Below are 26,677 nucleotides of genomic sequence, written 5' to 3'. Positions count from 1 at the left end.
CTGCCTTGTCAGGAGTAAGGACCTAGTTCCTTGCTGGGATCTCTGGTCCTAGCATTTTTTTCCTTTTTAAATGGAATTCTTTGATTCTTTTATTTTCTTTTGCTGTAAGAACGACAATCAATTCTGTTCCTGTGAGAAGTACAATGCCAGAAAAGAAAATGAGTGCTATTCAGCACCTCACTCCTGCGCTCAGAACCCGGTTCTCAGGCTGCCTCAATCCCGGAACTCGTACTTACACTTGGCATCCAATATGGCTAGGCTTTGCTGCCCCTTACGACCAGGGCGGTCGACCAGACACTGTAGATATAAAACAAAGAAAAGGGCGCACCAGCCTAGCGCATTATCCTCAGCGAGTTTATTTAAAATATCAAGATAAAAATCGGCTACTCACAAACATACGTAGAAAACAAGCATATCAGTTCCATAAAGCCGCCTCATTATAGGAGTCCAATATCTCATAGAAGCAGAGGGCTGACGCGTTTCGAGGATGTGCCTCTTCCTCAGAGCCTGGGACTGGGGACAAACTGGATATTCTATATCCTTACGGTCTCCCCAGTCCAGCCAGCAAGCGCGATCCGACCTCAGCTCCGTGCTAGGTAGGCCGCGACATAGTCCCACTGGATGGGGGCTGGCCGGCAGTGTCCATGCCACCAAATAATTAGCCAGTTAGTTGGAGAGCTGATTGCTGCAACTGTCATCCCTCCTCTACAAAGGTGTGCTCTGTGTCTGCTGCAAAGAGGAGAAGCTTCGGAGCGCCTCTGGGGAGGTTTAGGAGATTGTGATGCTGGGAAAGGTTCCATCTGCAGTGCAATGCTGCTGTGTACAAAGGGGGAGAAGCATCTCCTCTCCCAGGTAGGATCTGAAGGGGGGGTGGGGTGTTATTGCCACTACCTTATTCATACCATCCGGGGGGGGGCTGAGATGACTGGCAGGTGCTGACACCTTTTCTGTGCCAAGGGGAGGGGCAGTTTTACCTGCACCTTCCCATGGCCATGCCTGCACACCTGGGATCATCTCTTACTTCATCTCTCTGCCATGGCATACCTGGTATTATGGGGGTTCAGGTCTGGGTGTGCTACAGTGGAATTTATACTTGATGACAACGACCCTGAGGAGCTAATAAGATTGTAGGATGACTGATGAGCATTCCCTGGGGGAGAGGCGAGCCCAGCATGCGCCTCACTGCAGGGGGTACAAACACTGCGGATACACTATGGCACTTGAGTGTTATAAACTGCGCATGGAAACAGGAGCACCAGTTATATGCACAGTGTATAACCGATAATAAGACTGTGGTCAGCCAATCAGAGGCTTAAAAAAAGTAGGGCGCACTCTTCAAACGATTTGATGTTAGTAAAGCGATCTGCGGACTGTGCTATTGTGTGCTGACAGTGGGACTGACCCCCTCCCCCGGCCGGAACACACCGGTCATACCTTTTTCGGGCTTGCCCCTTTGACAGAGGCCGGTCGTTCGGCCGGCTTCCAGCTACGTAAAAGAAGGGGAAAATAAAATTTGTTTAAAAAAAAAAAAAAACTGACTCTTAACTTTTTTAGCTGGCTAACTTACAAATACTGCATTCTGCCTTACTTTTCTGTATTGTCACCCTAGAACATGTCATGACACAATTTTCCAGAATTGCTCCCATTTCTGTCCATATGCGCAGAATCTTATGCTGAAAGCCTGGTCAGCTGACGCTTCCAGTAAGACACCTTACGCGTATGCCTTTGAAGGAGGACATCTTTGGTGAGGCTCTTGATAAATTTATTAAAAAGATGTCACAGGAGGAAAGGCTCTTCTGCAGTCAAAGGCTCCAAACCCCCTCCCTTCAGGGCCTTTACCACTGAGTGTCCCATCACTCTCTTCAGGCTTAATTTTTAAAGTCAAGATTCAGCTCTTTTGGTGCAAGACTTGGCACACAAAGCCCACTGAGTCTGCCATAAAGCCCCCTTCACAATGAAGGAGCACCCTTACTCCTAAGGGTGAGGTGACTTTAGTTACAGTTTGCATTCTTATGTCAGACACAAGGGTTCAATCAATGAATTTAATTGGGTACGACATTTTACATTCTTCAAAATGCTACCCCTCTATTGTTTTTCTCGAACCAACCAAGATCTGCTAGCCTGGACAACCATATTTTTCAAACTGTGGAGTGGTCTTTCCAGTCCCTCTTACAGACAATTTCAAGGGATTGTATTCATACCTGTTCATGGTACAAAAAACCAGCAAGGGTATTTGTCCTATCCTGGACCTAAAATCCCTAAACCAGTAGCTTTTTTTACTCTCACAAGTTTCATATGGAATCCTCAAGGTCAACTTTTGTCGCTGAGACAAAAGAAATACTTGGCATCAGTAGACATTCGAGATGCCTACCTCAACAGTACCAGTTACCCACCTCATTAACACCTTTCTACAGTTAGCAGTGGGAGACAGACAACTTCCATCCTCTGCACCTAGCCTCTTTTAAGCACCAAGGGGGAACCAGGAATCGGGCAGCCTTGAAGTAAGCAAGTCTGATCATATCTTGGAAGGAAAAGCACTGCCCAGCAATCTCTGCTGTTCACATCCTGGGAGTGGATAATTGGAAGACCGATTTCCTTGTCATCACCTGGACAAAGGGGAATGATCCCAACATCTTTAATTAGGGGACCCCTAGACGTGGATATCCTTGCCTTTGGGATCAACAGGAAGTTACCCTTGTTTATATCAAAGATGAAGGACCCTCTAGCTTTGACTTTTGATGGTCTGCTAGCTCCATGGACTCAAAACCGCAGCCTCGGTATGAAAAACAGACATTTTGTCCTGCCTTCAGGGACTCAAAAAGAATACCTTGCCTCAAAGTCTACTATTGCCAGGTTGATAAAACCGTTGATTGGTAAAGCTTGGTATATACAGGTAGCTCTTTTTTTCATTCAACCTAGCAGGCTGAATGAAAACAATAACTGAGAAGCTCGCTGTATTAATTATGCAATGTTAGTACATTGATCTCCCCCCCCCCGCCCCCCACCAAAACACTCAGGTCAGTATTTGCACCAGCGCTGTTTAGATGCCGATTGGCTACTGGGTTTCAAGCCTGTTTGACATAAGCCAGGCAGGTTGTACACACTGGCTGAATATCTTTTCAACTCTAAGGCTACATTCACACCCGAGCGTAGCGTTTTCTTCCGCGATTTACAGGCGTTTTTTGTGCAGGCGTTTTTAGATTGAATAGAGACCAATGGAAAACGCCTGTAATCTGCCCAAAAAGAAGCTCATGTACTTTTTTGAGCATTGGGCATTTTGCTCACAGCGTCAAAACGCTCAGATGTGAACAGGGGCTATTGAAATGAATAGGATTTGTCTTGTTGGGCGTTTTGAGAGCTGATCCTAGAGCAGAAAAACTCCCCAAAAAAGCCCCAAAACGCCTACATGTGAACGGAGCCTTTAAAGATATGGTACCTCCAGTAAGCTAACGTGCTCAGTGCACCAGATTAGTGGGAATTTCTTCCATCAGGAATCTTTGTAAGGCCCCCAGGGTTCTTTCAGTGGCACTCTGATTTTGGTGTCTGTCCTATTCCGGCATTATGGGCCAGTTGCCTCAGTTCTGTTTGCCTTTTGTTGCGCACCTTTCTGACACATTAGGGACATCCCAGGGTCTGTGAATCTCCAGCCTGTGTCCTGTACTGCACAATTAGGAGAAAAATAATTTAGACTTGCCTGTATAGTCTGTATCTTGAAGTACAGTACAGGACACAGACAACCCTCCCCTCTGTTCCCGTGCTACTCTGCATTGCTTGCTAACAAACTGAGGCCTCAAGTTTTGGGGTGGGTTTATAGGAGTATTCAGAGAGGGCTAGTTCAAAGCTTTGCCAGTGTCCAATCACCTGAAGGGTCTATGAATAGTCATCCTGTGTCCTGTACTATACTCCAAGGTGCATAATGTACAGATTAGTAATAAACTTTGTCTTTGTAGCACTTTTTGAAAATATTGTTTAGATCTCTTTTTCTGCTTTCATCCAGGGGTAGATTGTTACACGGAAGACACTTTACTTATAAAAGCATTACTGGGGACACAGCCATCACTTTTGTTTCTACGGGGGTTGAAGGAGCTTTTGCTACAGAAGAGCATCCGTATGCAGCACATGGGCCTTGGCTGCAGGTGAGCAAATCCCTCTTTGTTGTACTACTGTAGTCACATAATTTGTATTGATATTTTTTTGATATTTATTAGATAACACTTTCTTCCATGTCAAGAGCTGGGACTGTGAGTTTAGTTTGTCTTTAACCTCATTGCCATGCATAAAGCATACTGAAAGTACTAGAAAGGTCTCAAGGTAAATGTAATATTCTGTGCCATGTGCTGATCATGAGCAACTGGTGAAGTGTGATGTGCTTGTTCTGTAACACTGCACATAGCTGAAATCCGACCAGTGTAGTGGGACAAAGCAGGTGAAACTTGCAATGTGCAGAGAATTTTCTCACTCTGCCTCTACTAAACTGCTTACAGAGGTGTCCAAAGAGTTTTCATAATGGCAGCAGTCTCCTGATTCGAACAGGGTTTTAGAACCATATTAATCACCCTGTTCAGCCATTGTTCCACTAGGAAGTTTAGAGAAGCGAAGCTACATAGTTAGGTTGATTAAAGACACAAGTCCATCTGAAGACCAACCAATAAAAAAAATATAAAAAAAAAACGGTAAAGAAAACGCAACCATACGTATACTCAATCCTATACCAGCAGTTGATCTAGAGGAAGGCGAAAAACCCCAAGGCATGATCCAATTTGCTACAGCTAGGGAAAAAATTCCTTCGTGATCCCCCGAGAGGCAATCTGATATTCCCTGGATCAACTTTACCTATAAATATTAGTATATCCAGTTATAATATTTTCACCTAGGAAAGAATCCAGGCTTTTTTTTAAAGCAATCTAGTGAGCTGGCCAGAACCACCTCTGGAGGGAGTCTATTCCACATTTCTGTATTTGGAAACAAAATATTTTCCTCTAGTTGTATAGAAGTCTCTATCTGTATCTTTTCCCTACTTCACTAAAGCCTAGGCACACTGCTGACAGTGAGGCTCCATTCACACCATGGGATTCTGGATCGTGGGGGCGGAATCGCTGCAATTCTGGCCGCAAACCCAAATCCCCACAAACTGCTGGGCATGCTTGTGTTCCCTGTTCCCGATTTTGCCGCGATTGCCCCCACCAATTGCGTTAAAATTGCGAAAACAGAATCATGGGACACCTTTTGCCCAAAAGAAGTTGGAGCTGCATTTGGGCGGCAGGCGTCCCGCGACTGTTTGCACAATTTTACATCGATTCATCGGGCGACAGTCACAGAAAAATCGCACCACGATTGGGGTGCCATTGGAAGTAACGAGAAGTAACGAGTAACGAGAAATATGTCCTGCATTTTGCAGCGATGCAGAATCGCAGCGATTGCACCCGTGATCTGGAATGCATGGTGTGAGTGGAGCCGCAGTCCCGATTCACATATATGCGATTTGGGAACCATCGCAAATCCAGTGCGGGCTCCTGCATCGCATGACACCTGCCAGCGGTTCACGCTGACATCTGCAAACCTTTTTTTTTTTTTTACAAGAATTACAAGCTACAGCAAAGGTGGGCTACAGATTAAGGTGTGTTATACATGTAGCCTACATGCATAAATTTATGTCGAGTTTAGATTTAAACACGATTTAATATATTTCAGCTTACAAATTTTTAGCTGTGGTGGCTGCATTCGTTTTTCTTTTTTAGACTTTTTCCTTTAATTTCAGTTGTTGATGTGGCTAGTAAGTCTTCCAAGCTGTTGCAGATGTAGCAATTGCAGGAATGGGACAAACAATTTACAACTTCCAGGGTGCTTACACTAATCTGCTTTTGTTTATTTGAAACCTTTATCTCAAAAGGGAAAAAAAACTGTTACTGAAACTGCTTATAAAGTTTGAGTTGAAGTTTGGCTTACATTTGTTAGTGCATCTAAATCTGCTAGTATATCTAACCCCCTCCCTCCCCCATACTGATAATGGTGCTGTGTAAAGGGCACTCTGATACAGGAGATGTGTTCTTAACCAGATCGCCAGGTGAAAACAGAAAAAGGCCTAAATATAAAAACCAATGCAACCACCACATCTAATAATTGGTAACCTGCAATATATTACATTTTTTTTCCCATTTATCATAACTTTAAATATGCTTGCTTGCACAGATATTTGGTCTGTTTTAAAGATAAACTGTCATCTTGCCAATGTAAAGGTAAAGTTCATCTATGAAATGGCCCTCTCTCCTTCAGTTCTTCCTCTTCTGCAGCAGCTGCCTTTGAAATTGACGATGTCCATGACCCAGGAAAGCGGTGACCTCACTCCCCTGGTCTTGTGACCATACGCCAGCCTAGCAATTGGCTACGGCGCTATCACAGGGGAGCAGGCCACATGCTCTTCCATACCCAGATGTGCTGGCAGTGGGTTGGAAAGGAGCTGCAAGGGAGTAGTGCTATTAAAATGTGTGCAGGTTATTTAGAGGATGCCCTTTACAAAGGCCCCATCACTCGCATGGACAAGGTGATGAGATCTCTAAATATAAATACATGTAGCAGTAGCATTACATATTAAAGGGTAGATTTAGAGGGGCGTCTAAATCTCCCTTGCCTCTGTCGGGCAACAAATGCATTGATCAACCCCACAGTCTCAGCACATCCATTCACTAGGAAGATCAGTGTATTTCTGTTTTTAACACCACTAGCTCTCAAAGTCCCTTTTATGCATAGAACATATTTTAAAAAGAATGGTATTCATGTTTGTGTGTACATGTATACATATTAGGGATGCACAGATACCTGTTTTTTTAAGAGTGAGCAAGAGTACTGATACTTGTGCTCAAATATTCGCTGAAACCAAATCCTCATACTGTGCGGTGGGCTAAGATCGCACTGCAAGGAATCTCATGTGACTTGAACAGGAATGCGGTGCGATTCCTGTCCGAATTACATGCTGTTTCCCGCACCGCTCCTCTGTGAACCCAGGCTGAAGTCACTATGGTTTTAGGTATCGGAGCATTTGCACGAGTACAAGTACTTATGCAAATACTCAGTATCGATATAGGTGCAACCCTAATACATATACACAACACGTTTTGCCTTTTCATTTCTGTTTTAAACTTAGTGGGTTGGTTTACAATGTAACGGTTTTCATTTACTTCATGCATAGCTAGCAGTCGTATAATGAGATCCTGTAAACAGCAAAAAGTCCCAAGCGCTAATCTCTGTTGCAAACCACACGGTTTACTGTCCCAAACCAATTTGTTGCAGCCATAAGGAACTTGGTACATACAAAATAAACATCCAACAAGCAACCAGTGTGGACAGCGCTATCCAGATGGATGATGTCATGAAAGCCTCCACATGTTAGACAGCCAGTGGAAAATTAAAAATGTTTTTTGAACAAACAGTTGATATAGATGAGAGCTAAAATAAAGTACGATACCAGGCCGGCCTGGACAGTTGGCGCTCGGCCAATGTCTGCTGGGTCAGATGGAATGGGTGAAAATGGCCACTGTGAAGTAATGTTCTGCCGCTGAGTAGAGCCAGGGGCGTTCAGGGAGCCGGGCCCACTAGTGTCGTCACCGCGACTCAAGAACACGAAAGTAGAAGTGGCAAATCTGGATGCAGGAAGCCGATGCAGCCAGCCTGGAATGCAAAGGAGGAGCATTGTGTTTTGCGCACATGCGCTTTCTCAAGTCACAGAATAAGGGCAACAGCAAAATTTTAAAAGGCCTTGAATGAGGTGGGTGTTGAGTGGACGGCGCCAATTAGCGTACTGAGCAGACCATAACCCTCACCATCTATACAAGACTCTTAACTATCTGCAACAATAGTAAACCATCATTTAAAAAATAAAAACGTATGTGTGTATACATGTGTATCTAGACACTTAAAGTAAAAAATAATATAAACCATGTCAGTATTGCTGTTGAGATCTGATACAGACGTAATAATGAAGTTAAATAAAAAATGAACAATGTGTGTGTGTATGTATATATGTATGTATAGATAGATAGATATAAATTATAAAAGTTGAATGAAATGAATCGAACTGTATTGGTAGTCTCTTTTAGAAATGTAGATTTTTGTATTAAGACATATAAAGGTGTTATCCTCCTTTGTGGCTCACTGCAGTGCCTACTCAGTGTGTTTTGTCTTTCACCCATGTTTTGGATCCTAATGAATGTCTTCTTGGACTACTTAGTCTTAGCTCATTATGACCATTCCATCATCACGAGGGACCATGTCAAACCCACTAGTGGTAACTCGTACCTCCATTTCTCCAGTTGCCACCACCCGGCATGAAAAATAAACATTCCTAGTGGTCAATTCAACAGACGAAGGAATTGCTCCAAGGTCTAGGACTACATCTGACAAGGAGCGTTAATGTCTCAAATGTTTTTAGAAAAAGGGTACCCTCAGGGACTGATACAAGAGACCTTCGATTTACACAGAACACCTTGTCTGAATACAAACTCTACATTGCTAAAAGACTACCAATACAGTTAGATTCATTACAACTTATAATGACCAATCTAAATCATTCTCCAAAATCATCCGTAAACATTTTAATAATTTAAAGTTAGATCAGAGGTTAGGCCCTACTCTACCATCTGTACCACAGGTTACGCTCCGGAGGGCACGAACCTTAAAGAATATTCTGGCTCCAGTAAACTTAAAATTACCAGCAACTGGCCCCTATCAGATATTAAATCCTAGTTTGATAACAGGACAGGGGTTTTCCAATGCAAGAAAAAGGGTTGTCTAACGTGCCAATTCGTAACTCATGAACGCTCCACCATCAATGACAACAAAGGCAATACTTTTTATATTAAACAATTTATCACATGTTCAACGTAATACATCATTTACGTTTTGAGGTGTTTGTGCAACCTACTATATGTAGGACGCACAACACACAGCATGCGTAAACGAATTGGCGAACATCGTAGATTTATTCTCAAAGGTTGTGATAAACAGTGTCCCTCACCATTTCCTACAGGCACATAAAAGGACACCATTTGAATGGAGGTCATGGCAATTGAGGCAATTTCCAATGTCACTTTGACCGCAAATGAAAGGTTCTCCCTCTTGTGTAAGGAGGAGACATTCTGGATCTTTTTAAATTTAGGTCTTTAGTCTCCTTGTGGCCTCAATGAGGAGCTTGAAATGCATACTATTGTGTAAATATAGCATACCTTCTGATACATAGGCATCAGCCGAGTGTTTTAATAGCTTTCTTTTTTTCCAAAACCCTTACCTCGATTGTCATTATAGCTGGGCCCACCCACAATTTGTGACATGAGTCCGGGGTGCATTTGGCATACATGTCTGTGGGTGGTGTACTTATGTGTTCACACGTTCCAATTCAGTGTATCAATGTATCTCTCTGATATCCAGCTTCAATATGTACACTCTCTATTTTCAATTTAGTATTTTATTATATATATATATATATATATATATATATATATATATATATATATATATATATATATATATATATATATATAAATATAATTTATAATATTTTTTTTTTCTCACATTGTTTATTATTTTTTATTTAGTTATTTTATTAAGTCTGTATCCCATCTCAACAGCAATACTGACATTTGGTTTATATTTTTTACTTTGTGTCTAAATACACATATATACAAATACATTTTTTATTTTTAATGATGGTTTACAATTGTTGCAGTTAACCACCAGGGCCTATTTTGCGATTCGGCACTCCGTGACTTTAACGGACAATTGTGCGGTCCTGCGATGCTGTACCCAAACGAATTTGACGTCCTTTTTTTCCCACAAACGGAGTTTTCTTTTGGTGGTATTTGATCACCTGTGCGATTTTTTTACTTTTTGCGCTATAAACAAACGGCGTCAATTTTGCAAAAATAACAATATTTTTCACATTTTTTTTTTATATGAAATTCCCCCCAAAAAAAGTAAAAATCTAAATTTTTTTAACATTTTGGGCCAGTTTTTTTTTTACCATATGTTTGGTAAAAAAAAATCACAAAAAGTGTATTTTGATTGGTTTGCGCAAAAGTTATTACGTTTACTAACAAAGGGAAAGATTTTTGTCTTTGTTTTTTATTAATGCGTAATGGCGGCGATCTGCAATTTTTTTTTTTTTTTTTTTGTATTTGAGGGACTGCGACATTTCGGCGGACAGATCGGACCCTTGACTGACATTTTTGGGGTTACCAGTGACATTACTGCAGTAATCAGTGCTATACATATGCACTGTTACTGTAAAATTACACTGGCAGTGAAGGGGTTAACTTTTTTTTTGAGAGGGAGGGGTTATGTGTATCCCTAGGGGCGTGATTCTAACTGTGATTGGCTGTGGCTTGAGGTGTAGGAACAGTGATCAACGGTATGATCACGGTTTCTACACAGGGGAGAATGACAGGCGGCTTGTTTACATCAGCCGCCTGCCTTTCTCCCTCTGCACCGACGATGCATCTGGTCCGCCAGTCACACGCGCGGGGGGGTCCGTGACCACGCGGAGCGCGCCTCCGGCGGGGCACGCTCCCTCCCTAGACCCTCACAGGCTAACGACGTAGATCTACGTCACTCTGCCTGTGAGGGGCTGACCGCCGACGTAAATAGTCGTGCGGCGGTCGGCAAGTGGTTAAAGAGTCTGGTATAGATGGTGATGAGTTAATGTCTGCTCAGTAAGCTAATTGGCACGGCCACTCCACGCCCACTTCATTCATGGCCTTTTAAATTACATTGTTGCCGCCTATTCCATGACTTGAGAAAGCGCATGCGCGCGAAACGTGTCATCATGGCAAATCTCCTCCTTTGCGTTCCAGGCTGGCTGCATCGGCTTCCTGCATCCGCGTTTGCCAATTTCACTTTAAAGTCCTTGAGTCGCGGTGACGTTACTTAAGAGCGCCGGCGGACCCAGGCCGACTCATTGAACTCCCGTGGCTCTGCTCAGCGGAAGACCATTTCTCCACCGTGGCTATTTTCACCCATTCCATCGGACCCAGCAGACATTGGCCGAGCTCCAACTGTCCAGGCCGGCCTGGTATCGTATTGAATTTTATCTCTTATCTATATCAACTGTTTGTTCAATAAACATTTTACATTTTCCACTGGCTCTCTAACAATTGGAGGCTTTCATGACCTCACCCATCTGTATATCGCTGTCCACACTGGTTGCTTTGTATATTGACGTCCTGCAGCATTTTTTGGCAAATTTAGACGAAGCAAGACTGTTATTTTGTATGTTCCTTTTTACTGAAGGCTACAGTATGGTCTTTCACGTTTGTTGGAACACTAAGAATCCTCAGTGATAACTGAACAATTTTTTAAGTGGTGCAGTCTAGAAAAACTATGGTAAACTTGGATTTTTGTGCAGATAGGTTTACGTCCTCCCTTGCTGCTGAAAGTCAGATCAAATAGTTGCCAATTACATAGAAACCTGAGAATAAAAGGCTGAAACTGTTTTATCTCTTCAGATTTTGTTGACAGAGGAGCTGGTGGAAAGGATGCTGGAAGACTTAGAAGATTTAAGCTCTCCAGAGGAAGTAAGCTCTCATTTGTATAAGTGAGGGGGAGGAAAGGCTTCTTTAAACCGCCAGCCTTTCGGCAGTCACTGCAGCCGGAGGCCTTTTCTTCAAACATGGGAACTTGCTGGAGTGTGCCATTTCTCCTGTTCAGTAACAGGGTCACGCATTCATAATTATTCATTTATTAACCCATGTTAAAGACTCGTAAGCCTGCAAGCTGAATACATAACAAAGTAGTAATATCTCTGGAAGGTTTGATGCCTGGTATGTAATAGAGCCTCATTTGCTCTATTAAAGAAATTATAACGTAGAAAAATGATGTTCCTGCTAAGGGTATTAATAACATTGCTGATCTGTGATGAATTGAATTTACAGAGCGCTCAAAGGATTCTTACTAGAGTGTCAACGGCATCCACTTCTGTCTGAGAACACTCGTATTTATCTGTCCTGATCATGGGGGGGGGGGGGGGATTTAGAAGACAATGCAGAATAGATGCATTATGCAACGAGAGGAAAAAAATACTCGCAATAGCTGTGTTTCCCTCTAGTGGTCAGAAATTGCACTGCATCTGTTAAATGCCTGTAGCAGGTTGAAGATGAAGCAGCCTGTAAAAAGCAATTAAGTCCGTATTCACATTGGCATTAAAAGTAGGAGTTTGTGGTGCATTTTCAATGCGCCTCAAACTCCTAGTAAAGCTGTCTGCAATTAATAACTGTTCACATTATCACATTATCAAAACATGAAGTGTTTGCGTCTCTTTCCTGCGCTTAAATGAAGTTTAAATTATTCCTTTCAAGTGTATGGTAACGCATCACGAATACGCCAGAACACAAAAAAAAGGCATCTGGGGCACTCATAGGGAAACATTTTTTTAATGTACGTTAAATGCGCATTAAGCTTGACGGACAACTCGCACTAACGCTATAGGCGCGTTTGTTCAGCATCAGTATGTTGAACAAAAAAGTGCTGCAAATATGGTAATCCAATAATTGGAAATGTTTTTTAAAAAAGAGGATGTACAGTCCTTTAAAGTGGTTGCAAAGGCTGAAGGTTTTTTACCTTCATGCATTCTATGTGCTACTCCCCTCTAATACCTGAGCTCCCTCTCGATCCAGCAATGTGCTCAAGAGCCTCGCATAGAGCAGGGCTCAAAAGCCAGCATATAGGTGCCCCTATAGCAAGCGGCTTGCTTTTGTGGGCACTGGTCAAGCAGTAGGAGCCAGGAGTGCTGGCGGGGGACCCAAGAAGAGGAGGATTGGGGCTTTTCTGTGCAAAACCACTGCTTTAAAAAAACAAACCTTTACCTCTTAAAGAGCTAGATAATTTATTACATTGGAAAATATTTCTATGACATACACTCTGATCCCATGTTTGTAAACCTCCCCAGTATAATGGTTTTAATTAATAAAACACAAAATTGATGTTAGTGCAGTGTTTCTCAACCTTTTTTCAGTCAAGGCACCCTTTAAAAATTATGGAAAATCTCGAGGCACCCTCAAATTGACAGTCTTGAGGCACCCCATTCTAAAATGTAAAAACTATTCTAATATTACATAATGCAGAAACATCCACACGCCTGGGACACAGAGGTGATTTATTCTTCCAAAGCAAATAGTTTTGCACACTGGTACTGACTAGTATTCCAATTTTCTCTTGCGTCCTCTGACAGTCACCGCCCACTCATACAGTCTGCACGTCTGGGTATTGGCCTTCTCCACAGGAGTAAGCTAGGCAGAAGATTTTGTTAGAATATTCACAAAACCTTTGTATAGACACACCTACAGGGGGCTGTCCCTCTGGTCAATACCCCCAGCTAGCTTCATTCCCAATTCAGTTTTCTGCTGCCTAGCTTAGGAGTAGGCTGGCTTTCCCTAGCTGTGGCTTCAGTCTCAGCTTTTTTTTCTTCTATTTCTGTTTTCTCTTTACAAAGTATTTTTTCTTTTAAAAGATAGCTTTTTATTTGTTCCTGCGCTTAGTTAGTTGGACTTCAGAAGACTACAGTGTTTGCAGAGCTGGGACTCACACTGGTTATTCTAGAGCCTTACGGACTCCCAGCCTGCCATCGAGCGTTAGCAGGTTATTGGTACGCCCAGGCCTCGCAAACGACTATGTCCCTGACCTCAGGGATGAGCCTGCGAAGTTGCTTTCTTCGCCGGGATGTCTCAACCGCGGTACGCCCGCGTGTTGCTAGCGTCCCCTTCGGCTGATGGCACCCCCACTTAGGGTGGGAGGCTTCCTATCGCAGAGTGGTGCCCACGTTTTTAAAGCGTGGTTCCTCCTTTAAACCTAACCAGGGGTCCTTTTCGTGCCTTCAAGGCACAAGACAAAGGTAGATCCTTCAAGGCCTCTAGTTGCCAGAAGAAGCCTTGGGAGGGCAAGTCCAAAGCCGCCCACGCTGGCACCGCGGCTCAGTCCGCCTCGCCCTGAAGGGGTACCCTCACCCGTTTCACGGGTGGGGGGACGTCTGCGTTGTTTTCCTGAACCTTGGCTGTCCAGGATTCAGGACATGTGGGTTAAGAAACTCATTCGTTCAGGGTACAAGATCGAGTTTCGATCTCGCCCCGCAGACAGATTCTTTCCCTCAAATCTTCATTTAACCCCCGATCGTTTCCGAGATCTCCGTCGGGCGGTTCAGGATCTCCTTGCCCAAGGGAGTGGTTGTCCCGGTTCCACAGTGAGACAGGTTTCGGGGCTTTTATTCCAATCTGTTCACAGTGCCCAAAAAAGGAGGGCAAGGTGCATCCGATTCTGGACTTAAAGTTTCTAAACCGCTTTGTGTGGGTTCAGCAGTTCCGAATGGAGTCCCTCCGGTCGTTGGTGGCATCCCTGAGTCCAGGGGATTTCCTGGCTTCCATCGACCTCAAGGATGTGTCCCTACACATCCCTATTTACGAGGGTCATCGGAGGTACCTCTGATTCGCAATAGCGGAGGAGCACTATCCGTTCGCGGCGTTGCCTTTCAGCCTCGCTTCGGCTCCAAGGGTTTTTACCAAAGTGTTGGCTCCTGTTCTAGCCTTGTTACGGGTACAGGTGATTGCAATCCTCGGTTACCTGGACAATCTCCTATTAAGGTCGAGCTCCAGTGTCACTCTGTTGCGCGATCTGTCGGTCACGGTTCAGACGCTCCAGGAGTTTGGGTGAACCATAAATTTTCAGAAGTCGACTTTGTTCCCTTCTGTTCGTCTCCCTTACCTGGGGATGATTCTGGACTCCGCCCAGGCGAAGGTCTTTCTTCCAGAGGACAAGCTCTGGATCCTGCAGGCTGAGGTCAGGTCCCTCAGGGACAACGAGTTCTCCTCGCTTCGGACCTGCATGTGGTCCCTGGGCTTGATGGTGTCGGCTTTTGAGGCGATTCCATTTGCGCAGTTTCACACTAAATCTCCAAGCGGAGATTCTGATCAGGTGGGACAGGCGTCCTCAGTTTTTAGAAAGGAGGATTTCCTTGTGCCCCCAAGTGAGTTCGGATCTCCTGTGGTGGCTCCAGTCTCCGGCTCTGAAGGAAGGCAAGTCCTTTCGCCCGTTGCTGTAGACTGTGGTCACCATGGACGCCAGCCTGTCGGGTTGGGGTGGAGTTCTGGGCAAGTTATTTGCCCAGGGCACCTGGTCAGTGGGGGAATCCTCCCTGCCGATAAATGTCTTGGAACTGCGGGCAATCAGGCTCTGTTTGCTCCGTTGGTTGGATCAACTTCAGGGCTGCCCAGTGCGTGTCCAGAAGGACAACCCAACTGCGGTGGCTTACATCAATCACCAAGGGGGCACCAGGAGTGCCCGGGCGGCCAAGGAAGTGGCCGAGACTCTGTCCTGGGCCGAGACGCAAGTCCCGGCGATTTCGGCAGTTCAAATTCCAGGTGTGGAGAACTGGCAGGCGGACTATCTGAGTCGCCAGACCCTGGACCAAGGGGAATGGTCCCTCCACCCGGAGGTGTTTCAAATGCTGTGTGCGTGGTGGGGATCCCGGACGTGGATCTGTTCGCGTCTCATCTCAACAACAAGGTGGGAAGGTCCGTGGCACGAACGCGCGACCCTGGTGGACGCCTTAGACGCGTTGGTGCCTTGGCATCAGTATCGGCTGATTTATGCCTTTCCCCCGATTTCAGTTGTCCAGATTCCTTCACAGGTTGGTCTCGGAACCGAGGTTGGTAAATCTGGTGGCCCCAGACTGGCCGCGTCGGTCTTGGTACGCGGACATCATGCAACTGGTCGTCGAGCCTCCCTGGCGGCTCCCGCTAAGACTATCTTCGGTCTCAAGGGCCGATCTTCCATCCTACTTTACAGTTGCTGGCTTTGATGGCATGGCTGTTGAAAGCCAGGTCTTAAGAGACAGAGGTCTCTCGTCGGCGGTCATTCCTACCTTGCTCAATGCCAGGAAGGCCTCAACGGGTAAGATTTATTATTGTACCTGGAAGGCTTATTTCGCCTGGTGTGAGTCGCAGGGGCTCCATCCATGCTCCTTTTCGGTGGCGAGGGTGTTGGCTTTCCTGCAAACTGGTGTGGAGCAGCGCATTGCGCTGACCACTATTAAGGGCCAGTTGTCTGCACTGGCCATTCTCTTTCAGCGCCCCCTTGGCGTCAAATTCCTTGATCCGCACCTTTATTCAAGGGGTGCGGCATCTGGCTCTCCCTAGGAGGGCACCCTTTCCCCCTTGGGACCTAAATTTGGTTCTGTCCGTTTTGCAACGGCCTCCCTTTGACAACATCCGGGAGATTCCTCTGCCTGTGCTGTCACGGAAAGTTGCCTTTCTGGTGGCGATAACATCTGCTCGCAGAGTGTCGGAGTTGGCGGCCCTGCCTTGCCGCTCCCCCTATCTGGTTGTTCATAGGGATAAAGTGCTCTTACGACCTCATCAGTCCTTCCTTCCGAAGGTGGTTTCAGACTTCCATCTCCACGAGGACATTGTCTTGCATTCGCTGTGTGCGAAGCCTAAGCATCCAAAGGAGTTTGCCTTGCATTCCTTGGATGTGGTCCGGGCGATCAGGGTTTACCTGTCTACTGAATCCTTCAGAAAGTCGGATTGTCTTTTTGTCCTTCCTGAGGGACCACGGAAGGGTGCGTCTGCGGCAACCATTTCTAAATGGATCAGACAGACGATTGTGCAGGCCTATTCGATTAGGGATCAGGTTCCACCTTTCCCTGTCACGGCGCACTCTACTCGAGCGATTAGTGCGTCTTTGGCCTTCCGCCATCAGGCGTCGGTGACTAGGGTGTGCAAAGCAGCGACCTGGTCGTCCGTGCATACCTTTACAAAGTTTTACAAACTTGATGTCTTGGCATCCGCATATGCCTCTTTTGGCCGCAAAGTTTTAAATGCGGCAGTGCTTTAGAGGGGACAGGGTAGTTTTGTGCCCGTCTCCTCCTGTTGCGGTTTCCCTTTTTGTTTCCTGGGTTTTCGCTCCTGTTGAGCTTTCTTGTTGCCCAGTGTTTCCTTTTCTGGTTCAGAAAAGATTATTTTCTCTGACCTGGGTGCTGGCTTGCCTTTTTTGACTGTTACTTTTCCCACCCCTCACATCTACACTGCTTAAGGACGTCCCAGACGTGCAGACTGTATGAGTGGGCGGCGACTGTCCGAGGACTCAGAGAAAATAATTTTAGGTAAGTTCTTACAAAAATTCTATTTTTTCTCTTCAGTTTTTCTCAATCACTGCCCTAATGTGACCCCCAAAACTGATGGAGAGGGGCAGGGGAGGGTCAAACAAGGATGTTGTGCAGGCAACTTGCATCCTCCTTATCAACTGCTGTCATTGATTGTTAGTAGGTCGGCAGCTAGAAGGTCGTAATGGTTGACAATGAAAACATGTGGTTTTATGTAACTCAAAGGCAGGCTTCATCCACATGCTGGCTTATATAAAATGTTTGGGCTATTTTGCCAAGGCACCCCTGGATAAATCCTTTAAGGCACTCTAGGATGCTTAGGCACCCTGGTTGAAAAAGGCTGTGCTAGTGTAATAAATGCAACACTGCTCATTTTATAAGTAACCGTCCTATTGGTTTCCTGTGCTGCCATTTTGCATATCCCCCCTTACTAACCCCCACCTCCCTTCCCACTTAAAGCTTCTGTGCTGAAATGTCCCAAGGGGTGGTAAATGATTCCTGTTGCACACAAAAGTGTTGGCATGGAGATAATTGATTATGATTATAGGTGCTAAAACTCTTGCATTTACTATTGCATTTAGTTATGAATGTGTCTGAAGGAAGAGATCTGTCTGCGCATCTCCAAAGCAGCCCATCACATATTTGCTTTTGTTCTCCTATACTGTAAGAGCGAGAATGTAGATGTTTGAGGGATGCTGATTGTCACTGTCTGAGGTATAAATTGTCAGGACATTTTGCTGACCACTGGATCTACCTATAATTGTGGCCAACATGTTTAATATAAATAAATTTTTTCTCCTCCATGAGGAACACAGGAATTAAGCTGCAGTCAGGTTTTACTGCCACCTTTAGGAAGATTGGACATTAGCAGGCAGAAAAATCGTAAGCCAGCCTTTCGTATAACCCTTTCTCTACCCAGTCTCCCTCAGTTTTTTTTTTTTGCTAGTTTTAGGAGGATGTAGATCTTTTCTCCAGCTCTGCTAAGAAAAGTCTTGTAAATTTTGGTGCTAGCCCTTTTTATTTATTTTTTTTATTCGTGGATTCCTTATTAATTGTCTTCAATCACACTGTTGCTTGAGCTGCTCTCTACACAGCAGCTACCTGGATGAGCGTTTTCTCAGCTAGGCTTTGGAGGCAGTAACCAGATGGCTGGACTTGAATGTCCAGGTATAACCTGCAATGTGATCTTCTGGCACTGGGTTCTGCATTGTGGTGCTTTCCGGACCCGTGTGTACTTGTTAAACTAGCCACAGAGTCCTTTCCAGGAATAGAGCTGTGGCACAGCCCCAGCGAAGATTCACTTTGTGAGTTAGACCGGAATGGGTACAGCACTGAACTTTTCTGTAGCTGCACTGTTGGGCACCTTTTTATATTTCCTGCTACTCCTGGTTTCATCATGGGATTGAGCACTGACATCATCCACCAGGTGGTTGTTTTCGTTATTTCTCCCACCATTCAGCACAGGGGAAGCCCAATTCCCCCTGCAACATCTGTTTACAAGCACACCATCCCCTCCTAAAGTGACCTGGTTACCTTCAGCAGCCTGAACCTCATCATTACCAGCTGCCTTTGGGTTTTGTTACAACCCGAAGCCTTGCCCTGCATTCCCCTTGCAAGGTAAAGGCATAATGTGCTAGTATGCATCGCATACTAGCACATTAATTAAAGGCTTACCTTAAAATAAAGCCCTCCAGCTGCTCGTCGTCACCGTTGCAAAGGCTTCAGTTTTCACCCGGTCTCCCTTCTGGGTTAGCAGACTGCCGCCGCTTGCATGGTCATGCCGCAATGATGTTTTCACGGCAGTACAGAGCTCTGATGGAACGGCATGAGTATGCCGTTCCTTCACTGCGCATACACCAGTGATGTTACCGAATGCTGTTCACTAGAATATCTCCTAAAGGGTGCTTGTTTTGGAGATATTAATTATACCTACAGGTAAGCTTTATTTATAACCTGACCTGTGGGTAAAAATAAAAAAATAGTTTACTACCGCCTTAAACTTGGCTTCTGCTCATCTGCACAAAGACATGAGACAGTCGCACTGCTATGGCTGACCCCAGTCCATACCTCTTCAGAGGGAACGGACTCCTGTAATTTTGTACCCCTGTTATAAGATTATCTTTAACAGAGTCTTCCTCAGTCCTGTCAGGTAAACTGAGCACCCTGCTCTGTCCTCAGGGACTTCTGTGTCCATTCAGGAATGTTTTGACTACATGTGCCCAACTTGTGTGAAGGCTGTTAACGCGCCCCCTACACAATCTACTGTAGAGTGTCTCTGAACCTCCAGAGGCTTTGGGTCAGGCTGGACTACGTGTTCCAGTGACAAGATTTAATTCGGAGTCCCAACAGTCTTTATTTTTTTCTTAAGAGACCCTTTTTTAAGGCATCAGTCTCCAGCCGCCCCTCAGAAAAAACAGGGGGGTTGTGTTGGACTTATTGGTGCACGTGAACTACCCTACATTTAGAGAATCGACCTGTTGTCCTAAGTATTGTCTTTTAGAACTCCTACAGCGCACAGATTTTCCTCTTGAACCTTCTATTTGAGGTGTTCCCATCTGTGAGCACCCTGAGCGGTCATGGGCCTCAGCTGAGTGTGCTGGAAACGATAAACCATTTAATAAACAGTAGACTGTTTCTGCTGTGGGTCAATCAGTGTAACACTTTACAGGAACACCACTAGTCAGAATGGGATTATTATCTCCAAAGTGTTCTATCCCTAGACGAGGGTATACCAAATGTCTGGAGTCTTATGCTACAGTTAGATGGCTTGTTACTTTTATCAAAACTTGTATCCCACATGGGTCCAATGTCCATACATATGTGCAGGGCACTTTGGTTCCTCTGCAATGATGCTGCTGACCTATCAATAGAGCATCTGCCTTGATTGGCTTTCAAGGGTTAATGCCTCTGACCCTGTGCTGGACACCATAATCGATAATGTCATGAGAGGCTACAGTGCGCTTCGACCCCCAACGTATGAGGTCTAATGATATAGAATGGTTGAAGCCCCTGGCGGTGGTGTACTTAATTTCAAAGACCATGAGTTAAGACCGGCAATGAATCTAAGGAAGGCTACTGGTCAGCTTTTGCTGACAAACTTGCTGGTGATTTTACAAAGAATATTCCCTAGTGCAAGTTAGTATTCAATCTTGTTTAAAGCAAACTGTTATCCCTTTCCCCCTAAAAAAGCGACAGTTTAAATGGTATAGGCTGAAATACCTCACTTCAGTGAATGCATACCAACCCTTATATTGTTAAAGTGGGCCTTCGTTCTTCCTATAATCCTAGTCAAACTCGCCTTCTGGCTTGTTACAGGGTTTTTGTTGCGTCCACTACTGTTTTGTAGACCTATGATTGTACGGCAATCCACTCAAGAAATACTTTTCGTAAATTTGCAGATGATAATATGGTGGTTGCGCTTATTAGAAATTAGGAAGAGGTTCAGAAGCTGGTTGGGTGGCGATTGACAAATCTAACCTTAAATAATGAGAAAACAACAAACATGATTTTAGGAAGTAGATTGTATTTGCCCCCATTGTATGTAAGAGAATGAATCCGAAAGCAGCACCCTATTGCTAAAGCTAAGAAAATACTATACCCACTCTCTCCAATATAATGAAATGGTCTGATAGTCTGTGCAAACGTGTAAAATCATAACAATGGCCCCTTTCACACAGGCGGACCGTTCAGATCCGCCTGTCCGTTTTTTTTTTTTTTTGTTGTTTTTTTTTGGCGGATGTGACCGGATGCCCCATGCATCTCTATGGGGCATCGGATGTCAGTGGAGACATGTCAGCTGACAGCCGATCCATCAAATCTGGACGGATGGAACCCCTATTTTCCATCCGTCCAGCAGAACGGATGGGATCAGATGAGAATGGACAGACAGTCCGTTCCCATCCGATTCCCCCATAGAGAACAGCAGGACCTGACAGCTGTGGCTCCGCACACAGCACGGAGACAAAGCTGCCATCCACCTGCTCAGTGGGGGGATCGGCGGATCGATCCCCCGCTGAGATAAACTGAGTCCGCCGACGGACCAGAATGTGTGAAAGGGGCCTTACCGTAAAATCCATTTCTCTGATGATCATTGACGGACACAGCTCCTAGTATTAATAACTATTGGGTTATACTGCCCCCTACAGGAGTAGGGCACTAGGCAGAAAATAATTCTGGCTACACTCATGGGCAGTCCCAGGGGGTATACTCACTCTCTCTGCTATAGACACTCAGTTTTGTTACAAGCAGCGTCCAGAGAATTGAGAATTATAACTCCACAGAGGGGACGGCGTAAGCAGGGGAATCTCACAAATATTTTCAATGGGAGGCTTCTGTAGCGCTGAAAGCACCAAATTGAGATTCCCAAGGTGGCAACGGAGCCTGCACTGCAAACGGACACCCTAAATAAATGTACGCACTAGGGAGTGTGTGGCAAGGGTCATTGGAAGAAAACCGCCAAAGCCGACCAGAAGGCCCTTGAAGGTACCCAAGTCCTACTTCTGTTCAATCCCCCCCCCCCCCCCCCCCCCCCCCGTTGAAGGAAGGTTAGGGTCAGAGCCACCAAGCAGGATCGAGGGCGAACCCCAAGTGACTCGCACCACGCAATGTACGTCTTCCACTTATGATGGTAGATCTTCTTAGAAGTAGATTTCCTAGCTTTCAGTAGTGTAGGAATCACCGATTCAGATAACCCCTATCCTTCAGCACCTGGCGTTCAACAGCCAAGCCGTTTAAAACGCAAGCGACTGTAAAGCAGGATGGAAAATCAGTCCATGGGACAGCAGATCCTTCCTGAGAGATGGCTTCCAAGGAACGTTGGCGACCAGCCGCACCAGATTGGCGAACCAAGCCCGACGAGACCTGTCCGGAGCCACTAAGCTGACCGGAATCCCTTCTGCCTCGATCTTGCGTAGAATTCTGGGCAGAAGCTTGAGAGGAGGGAAGGGATAAATCAGATGATACTGACCCCAGGGCCAACATCGCGTCTTTGGCGTCCGCCAGAGGATCCCATGACCGAGCCACAAACCTCTGCACCTTTCTGTGGAGCCGAGGCGCCAACAGATCCACCTCGGGATTCATCCTCTGATGGAACCCCTCTGGATGAAGGGACCACTCCCCGTGGTCCAATGACTGCCGACTGAGGTAATCCGCCCGCCAATTTTCCAACCCGGTAATGTGTATGGCAGAGAGCAACAAACCGTTCTGCCCACCTTAGAATGCCTGCTACCTCCAGGGCCGCCAGGACACTTGTGCCCCCTTGGTGATTGACATAAGCCACAGCCATGGCATTGCCCAATTTGAATGCGCACTGGACAACCCTGAAAACGATCCGTCCAATGATCCAGACAGTCTGACTGCTCAGTTTTCAAGAAATTGATCGGTAGCCTGGACTCTTCCGGCTTCCAGATCCCCTGAGCAGAATGTTTGCCGAGGACGCCTTCCCAGCCAGACAACCTGGCATCCATGGCGACCACTATCCAATACAAAGGGAGGAAGGATTTTCCCAGCCGAAGTGCCAGAGAATAAAGCCACTATATCAGAGACACCCTTGTCCCCCGACAAATCCAGATTGTCCAGAGACCTCGTATGGAGCTTTGCACACGGAACCACCTCAAAGGTAGACACCATCAGGCCAAGCACCCACATGCAAGTCCAGGGGATGGCCATCTGTTGGACAGCAGGAGGTGAATTGCAGCATCCAACTTTATAGTTTGTCCAGAGAAAGAAGCATTTGGGCTAAGGCCGAGTCCAGAGTCAGGCCAAGATAGTCCAGCTTCATGGACAGAGCCAGAGCAGGCTTCTGAAAATTCAGAATCCATCCGACCTCCTGCAGAGTTCATATAGTGATCTCCTGGTTTTCCACCAGAGCAGAGCTAGAGCATGCTCACAGAAGGAGATTGTCCAGGTAGCCCAGTACCACGATCCCATTGGCGTAGCAAAGCTAGCACCGGGTCTAACACTTTTGTGAAGACCCAAGGAGCAGAGGCGAGACCAAAGGGTAACGCCACAAACTGATAATGCTCCTCTGCCACAGCAAAGCGGAGAAAAGGCTGGGGACTGTCACATATTGGAATGTGAGAGTAGGCATCCTTGATATCGATAGAGGCGAGGAAATCTCCCTGACGTGGGAATGCCACTACTATTCAAATGGATTCCATTCTGAACTGTACCCGCACAAAGCAGTTTAGCGCCTTGAGGTCCAGGATTGGAGGTACTTTGCCTTCCTTCCTGGGGGCTGTGAACAGGTTTGAGTAAAAACCCTGAAAAAGTTGCAAACTTGGAACCAGGACAATCACCTCTTGAAGGAACAAGTCTTGTACCGGTCCAAACAAGCCCTGCAAGCAGTCTGGGGACAGGTGCAAGTTGGAAAGAAAAAACCTTGCCGGGGGACAAGAGCAAAACTCTATCTTGTAGCCAGACCGAATTACTTAATGGACCCTCTTGTCTTTCACCAAGGAAGTCCACTGATCTGGATACCAGCGAAGACGTCCCTCTTCCCCCGATATGCGTGAGGGCACACCGTCATGGTGAGGGACCATATCCATGGGTCTAGACAAGCCCGGTCTTGGCTTGCCAGACCAGGTTTCTTTGGATCCTCCTGAAGAGGCCCAGAAAGGCTTAGAAGAGGCCCAAAAACTGCTTATGGCGAGGTTCCTTACCCTTGGTAGCCTGTAGAAGAAAAGTATTCTTGGAGGAATCCTCCTCACTATCAGAGGATTCCAGGCGCGTGGTTGCAGACCCAGCATTCTGACCCACGTTCTTTTTGCTAACCAGTCGCCTGCAAGCCACTTCCACCCGGGGCACAAGGGACTCCAGGATCACAGTCAGTGCATTGATAGATGGTTGGGACCCGGAGGGCCAATACGGATATGCAATGGCCAAAATATCGGTATCGGCAACGAAAAACCGATATCGGTCGATTCCCTAGTCTAAACAGGCTCAACACAGACGTCATTTTCTCACTTCTTGTGCTTCAAACTTGTCCCAAACGTCCCCAGGTCCCTCGGATTGTTCAAGACAGGGGGAAACACTGCTCATAGTATACTAGGATTAAAAATCACGGTTTCCAGATCCTCTTAAAGTGACATGATGAAACATATTGAAGTGGTGTCAGAAGCAGAGGCAGGAAATAGAAGCCAGTGGTCCTTCAGCTTTGTTTTACCTTCATATGCTGTTTTTATCGTCTGGACTTTTTGTAAGTGGACGCTATGCTAGGCTATTAGCTGTGTATTGGCTTTTTTTTTTTTTTTTTCTTTCGTTTGCCAGTGTGCATTCCTCCTGTAGGCAGAAGTATAACCCAACCATCAGTTTTTTTTTTTTTTTTTGTCTGTTAACTTCAAACGCTGCAATAGTTATCAGCATCTGAATAAGACCCAAAGTGGTTAATCAGTTGAGTGCAGACATTCAGAGACAGGAAGGGGACAGGCATCCCCGCAGTCAGGATTTCTTTAGGAACCAGTTGCCTGCAAAACATGGTTGTTTATGTGAAACTGTCTGTCAAGGACAGTGTCTTTATCTCTCTGGTAATGTGTGCGGCCAGTAAAATAAAGGTACATATCAGGATTGCCGACCTCCTGCAGCATTTTTTTACTGACAAAACATGGGAAATTTACAGACAAAGCACATTTTTTACTGACAACCTGAAAAATGACAGATTTCCTATTAAAAATTAAGATAATCGATTTTTAAACAGTATAAACATGATATGGAAACACTGCCAATACACATAAGTACTTTGCCTGGTTGGCACTTACACAAATCAATACATCATGACAAATTCTCCCCCACCCCCCGATATTTACAAACAGTTACTGATTTTTTTTTTTTTTTTTTTACAAACTGTCAGTAAATTTACTGATAGTTGGCAACCCTGGTACACATTGCACTTTGGCCATGGGTAATATGGCACATGTTCTGTAGTGACACTTAAGCATCATAATTTTCTCCTCACTTTTTAAAATGTTAGCTGACTGCTTTTATTCTCACTTTCCAGATGAAATTGCCAAAGGAGTATAGCTGGCCAGAGAAGAAGCTAAAGATTTCCATTCTTCCAGATGTCGTATTTGATAACCCACTACATTGAGGAAAAGGGCAAGATCAGCCACGACGCAGAAAGATAATGAACTCTGCCGCTTTCAGCCCCGTTTATGGCTGTAAACCAAAGGAAAGCAGTTACTGCACAATCATCACTAGAAGAGACCGATAACACAACACTTGTGATATTTCAGCACCGGGCTGTATATCCCTGCCTGCCTGACTTGCTGAATTGATAGAACCCTGTTCTATTTCAATACACAGTTCTGTCAGTTAATGGCTTTCTCTGTGCCATCCGTGTGATGGTACCCTCACTTAACAAGTTAGTATTTAGCTAATGCTATGTTTCCCGAATACTTTGATTCTTGTATGACACTGGAACCTGCAAGTGGTCACAATGCTGGCTACAGGATTGTTCCTTCGACTGACTTTCCACAATCGCAGTGTTACTTTTCAGTAGTTGACTATTGATTCTGTGTGATCCAGATAATATATACACTAACTGATGTGTGGGGGATTTTATCAGTATTCTGATTTTTTTTTTTTTTTTTTTTTTATTGTGATTTAATTATATATTTAATACACAGATCTTCTCTAGTACATAGAGATTTCTTTTCTTTCCCAACACTTTTTTAATTGGTCTTGATTCATAAATGGAATATCAGATAAAAGTATTACGCAGGATTTTGCAGACTGATCCATGACAAGTTGTCCCATAGAAGTCCGGAATACTTTAATCTGTAAATGAGACTGCAGTGGACCTCAGTGTAGTGCTGAGCCATGGAAATGTTCTGTTTGACTCTTAAACCATTAAGTTCCAGTGCCTAATGGAGTAAGTCTGTGTAGCTGGGTGAAATTGCTTGTTAATCTTTCACTCATTGACTCGCTTCAGGAAACTTTGAGGTCTGAATCACACGGTCAGGTTTTCCTTTAGTGCCTACAGTTAGATTCTCAGATTCTACAAGGTCTGTTTTTGATTTCATACTGTCAAGTTCTAGAGTGCTGCTATAAATGTATTGATGCACAGGATGCAGAAAGCCTCTATTTGACCTCTTTATTTCATTTAGGGCAAAGACCAGGAAGTTCTAGCTGGTTATATGAAGACCTAGTTACTCAATTACTGCCCCTGCTTTGTGGATGAGCCTGATGGCTTCAATTCTGAATAAACAAACATACCAGATCATTATGTTCCAAGTAACCAGAGCAGGAGGAAATTGCCCCATTCGGGGCAAAAGGGCTTTACCTGCTTATTGCCCGTAACAACCAGGTATCTTTTTCGCTTTCGTCCATTGACGGACACAGCTCCTAATATTCATAACCATTGGGCTATACTGCTCCCTGCAGGAGTAGGACACTAGACAGAAAAAGTCTAGCTACACCCATGGGCATTCCCCGGGGGTATACTCCCTCTCCCTGCTATTGGTACTCAGTTTAATTTCTGCCGAATAAGGACCCATTTCCTTGCTGGGATCTTTTGATCCTGGCAAAAATTTTTTGATTTTTTTTTTT

The 26,677-nt window shown here is 45.1% G+C and overlaps 1 protein-coding gene across 2 annotated transcripts in view; it reads left to right on the top strand.

Moving 5' to 3' along the window:
- SUFU (SUFU negative regulator of hedgehog signaling) overlaps positions 1-26,439 on the top strand; it is a 112,780-nt gene extending 86,341 nt beyond the window's left edge. For both annotated transcript variants that reach the window (XM_082266812.1, XM_082266811.1), the window contains exons 10-12: positions 3,998-4,136; positions 11,493-11,561; positions 25,128-26,439. In XM_082266812.1, coding sequence (XP_082122938.1) covers positions 3,998-4,136; positions 11,493-11,561; positions 25,128-25,217 — 298 coding nt within the window. In that variant the 3' untranslated portion in view covers positions 25,218-26,439. The remainder of the gene's footprint in view (positions 1-3,997; positions 4,137-11,492; positions 11,562-25,127) is intronic.
- The last annotated feature ends 238 nt before the right edge of the window (positions 26,440-26,677 follow it).

The sequence above is a fragment of the Pelophylax lessonae genome (assembly GCF_965119305.1).
Source record: "Pelophylax lessonae genome assembly, chromosome: 9".
Classification (NCBI taxonomy): domain Eukaryota; kingdom Metazoa; phylum Chordata; class Amphibia; order Anura; family Ranidae; genus Pelophylax; species Pelophylax lessonae.
Note: the sequence above shows the minus strand (reverse complement) of the source record. Positions and strands in the feature narration are given on the sequence as shown.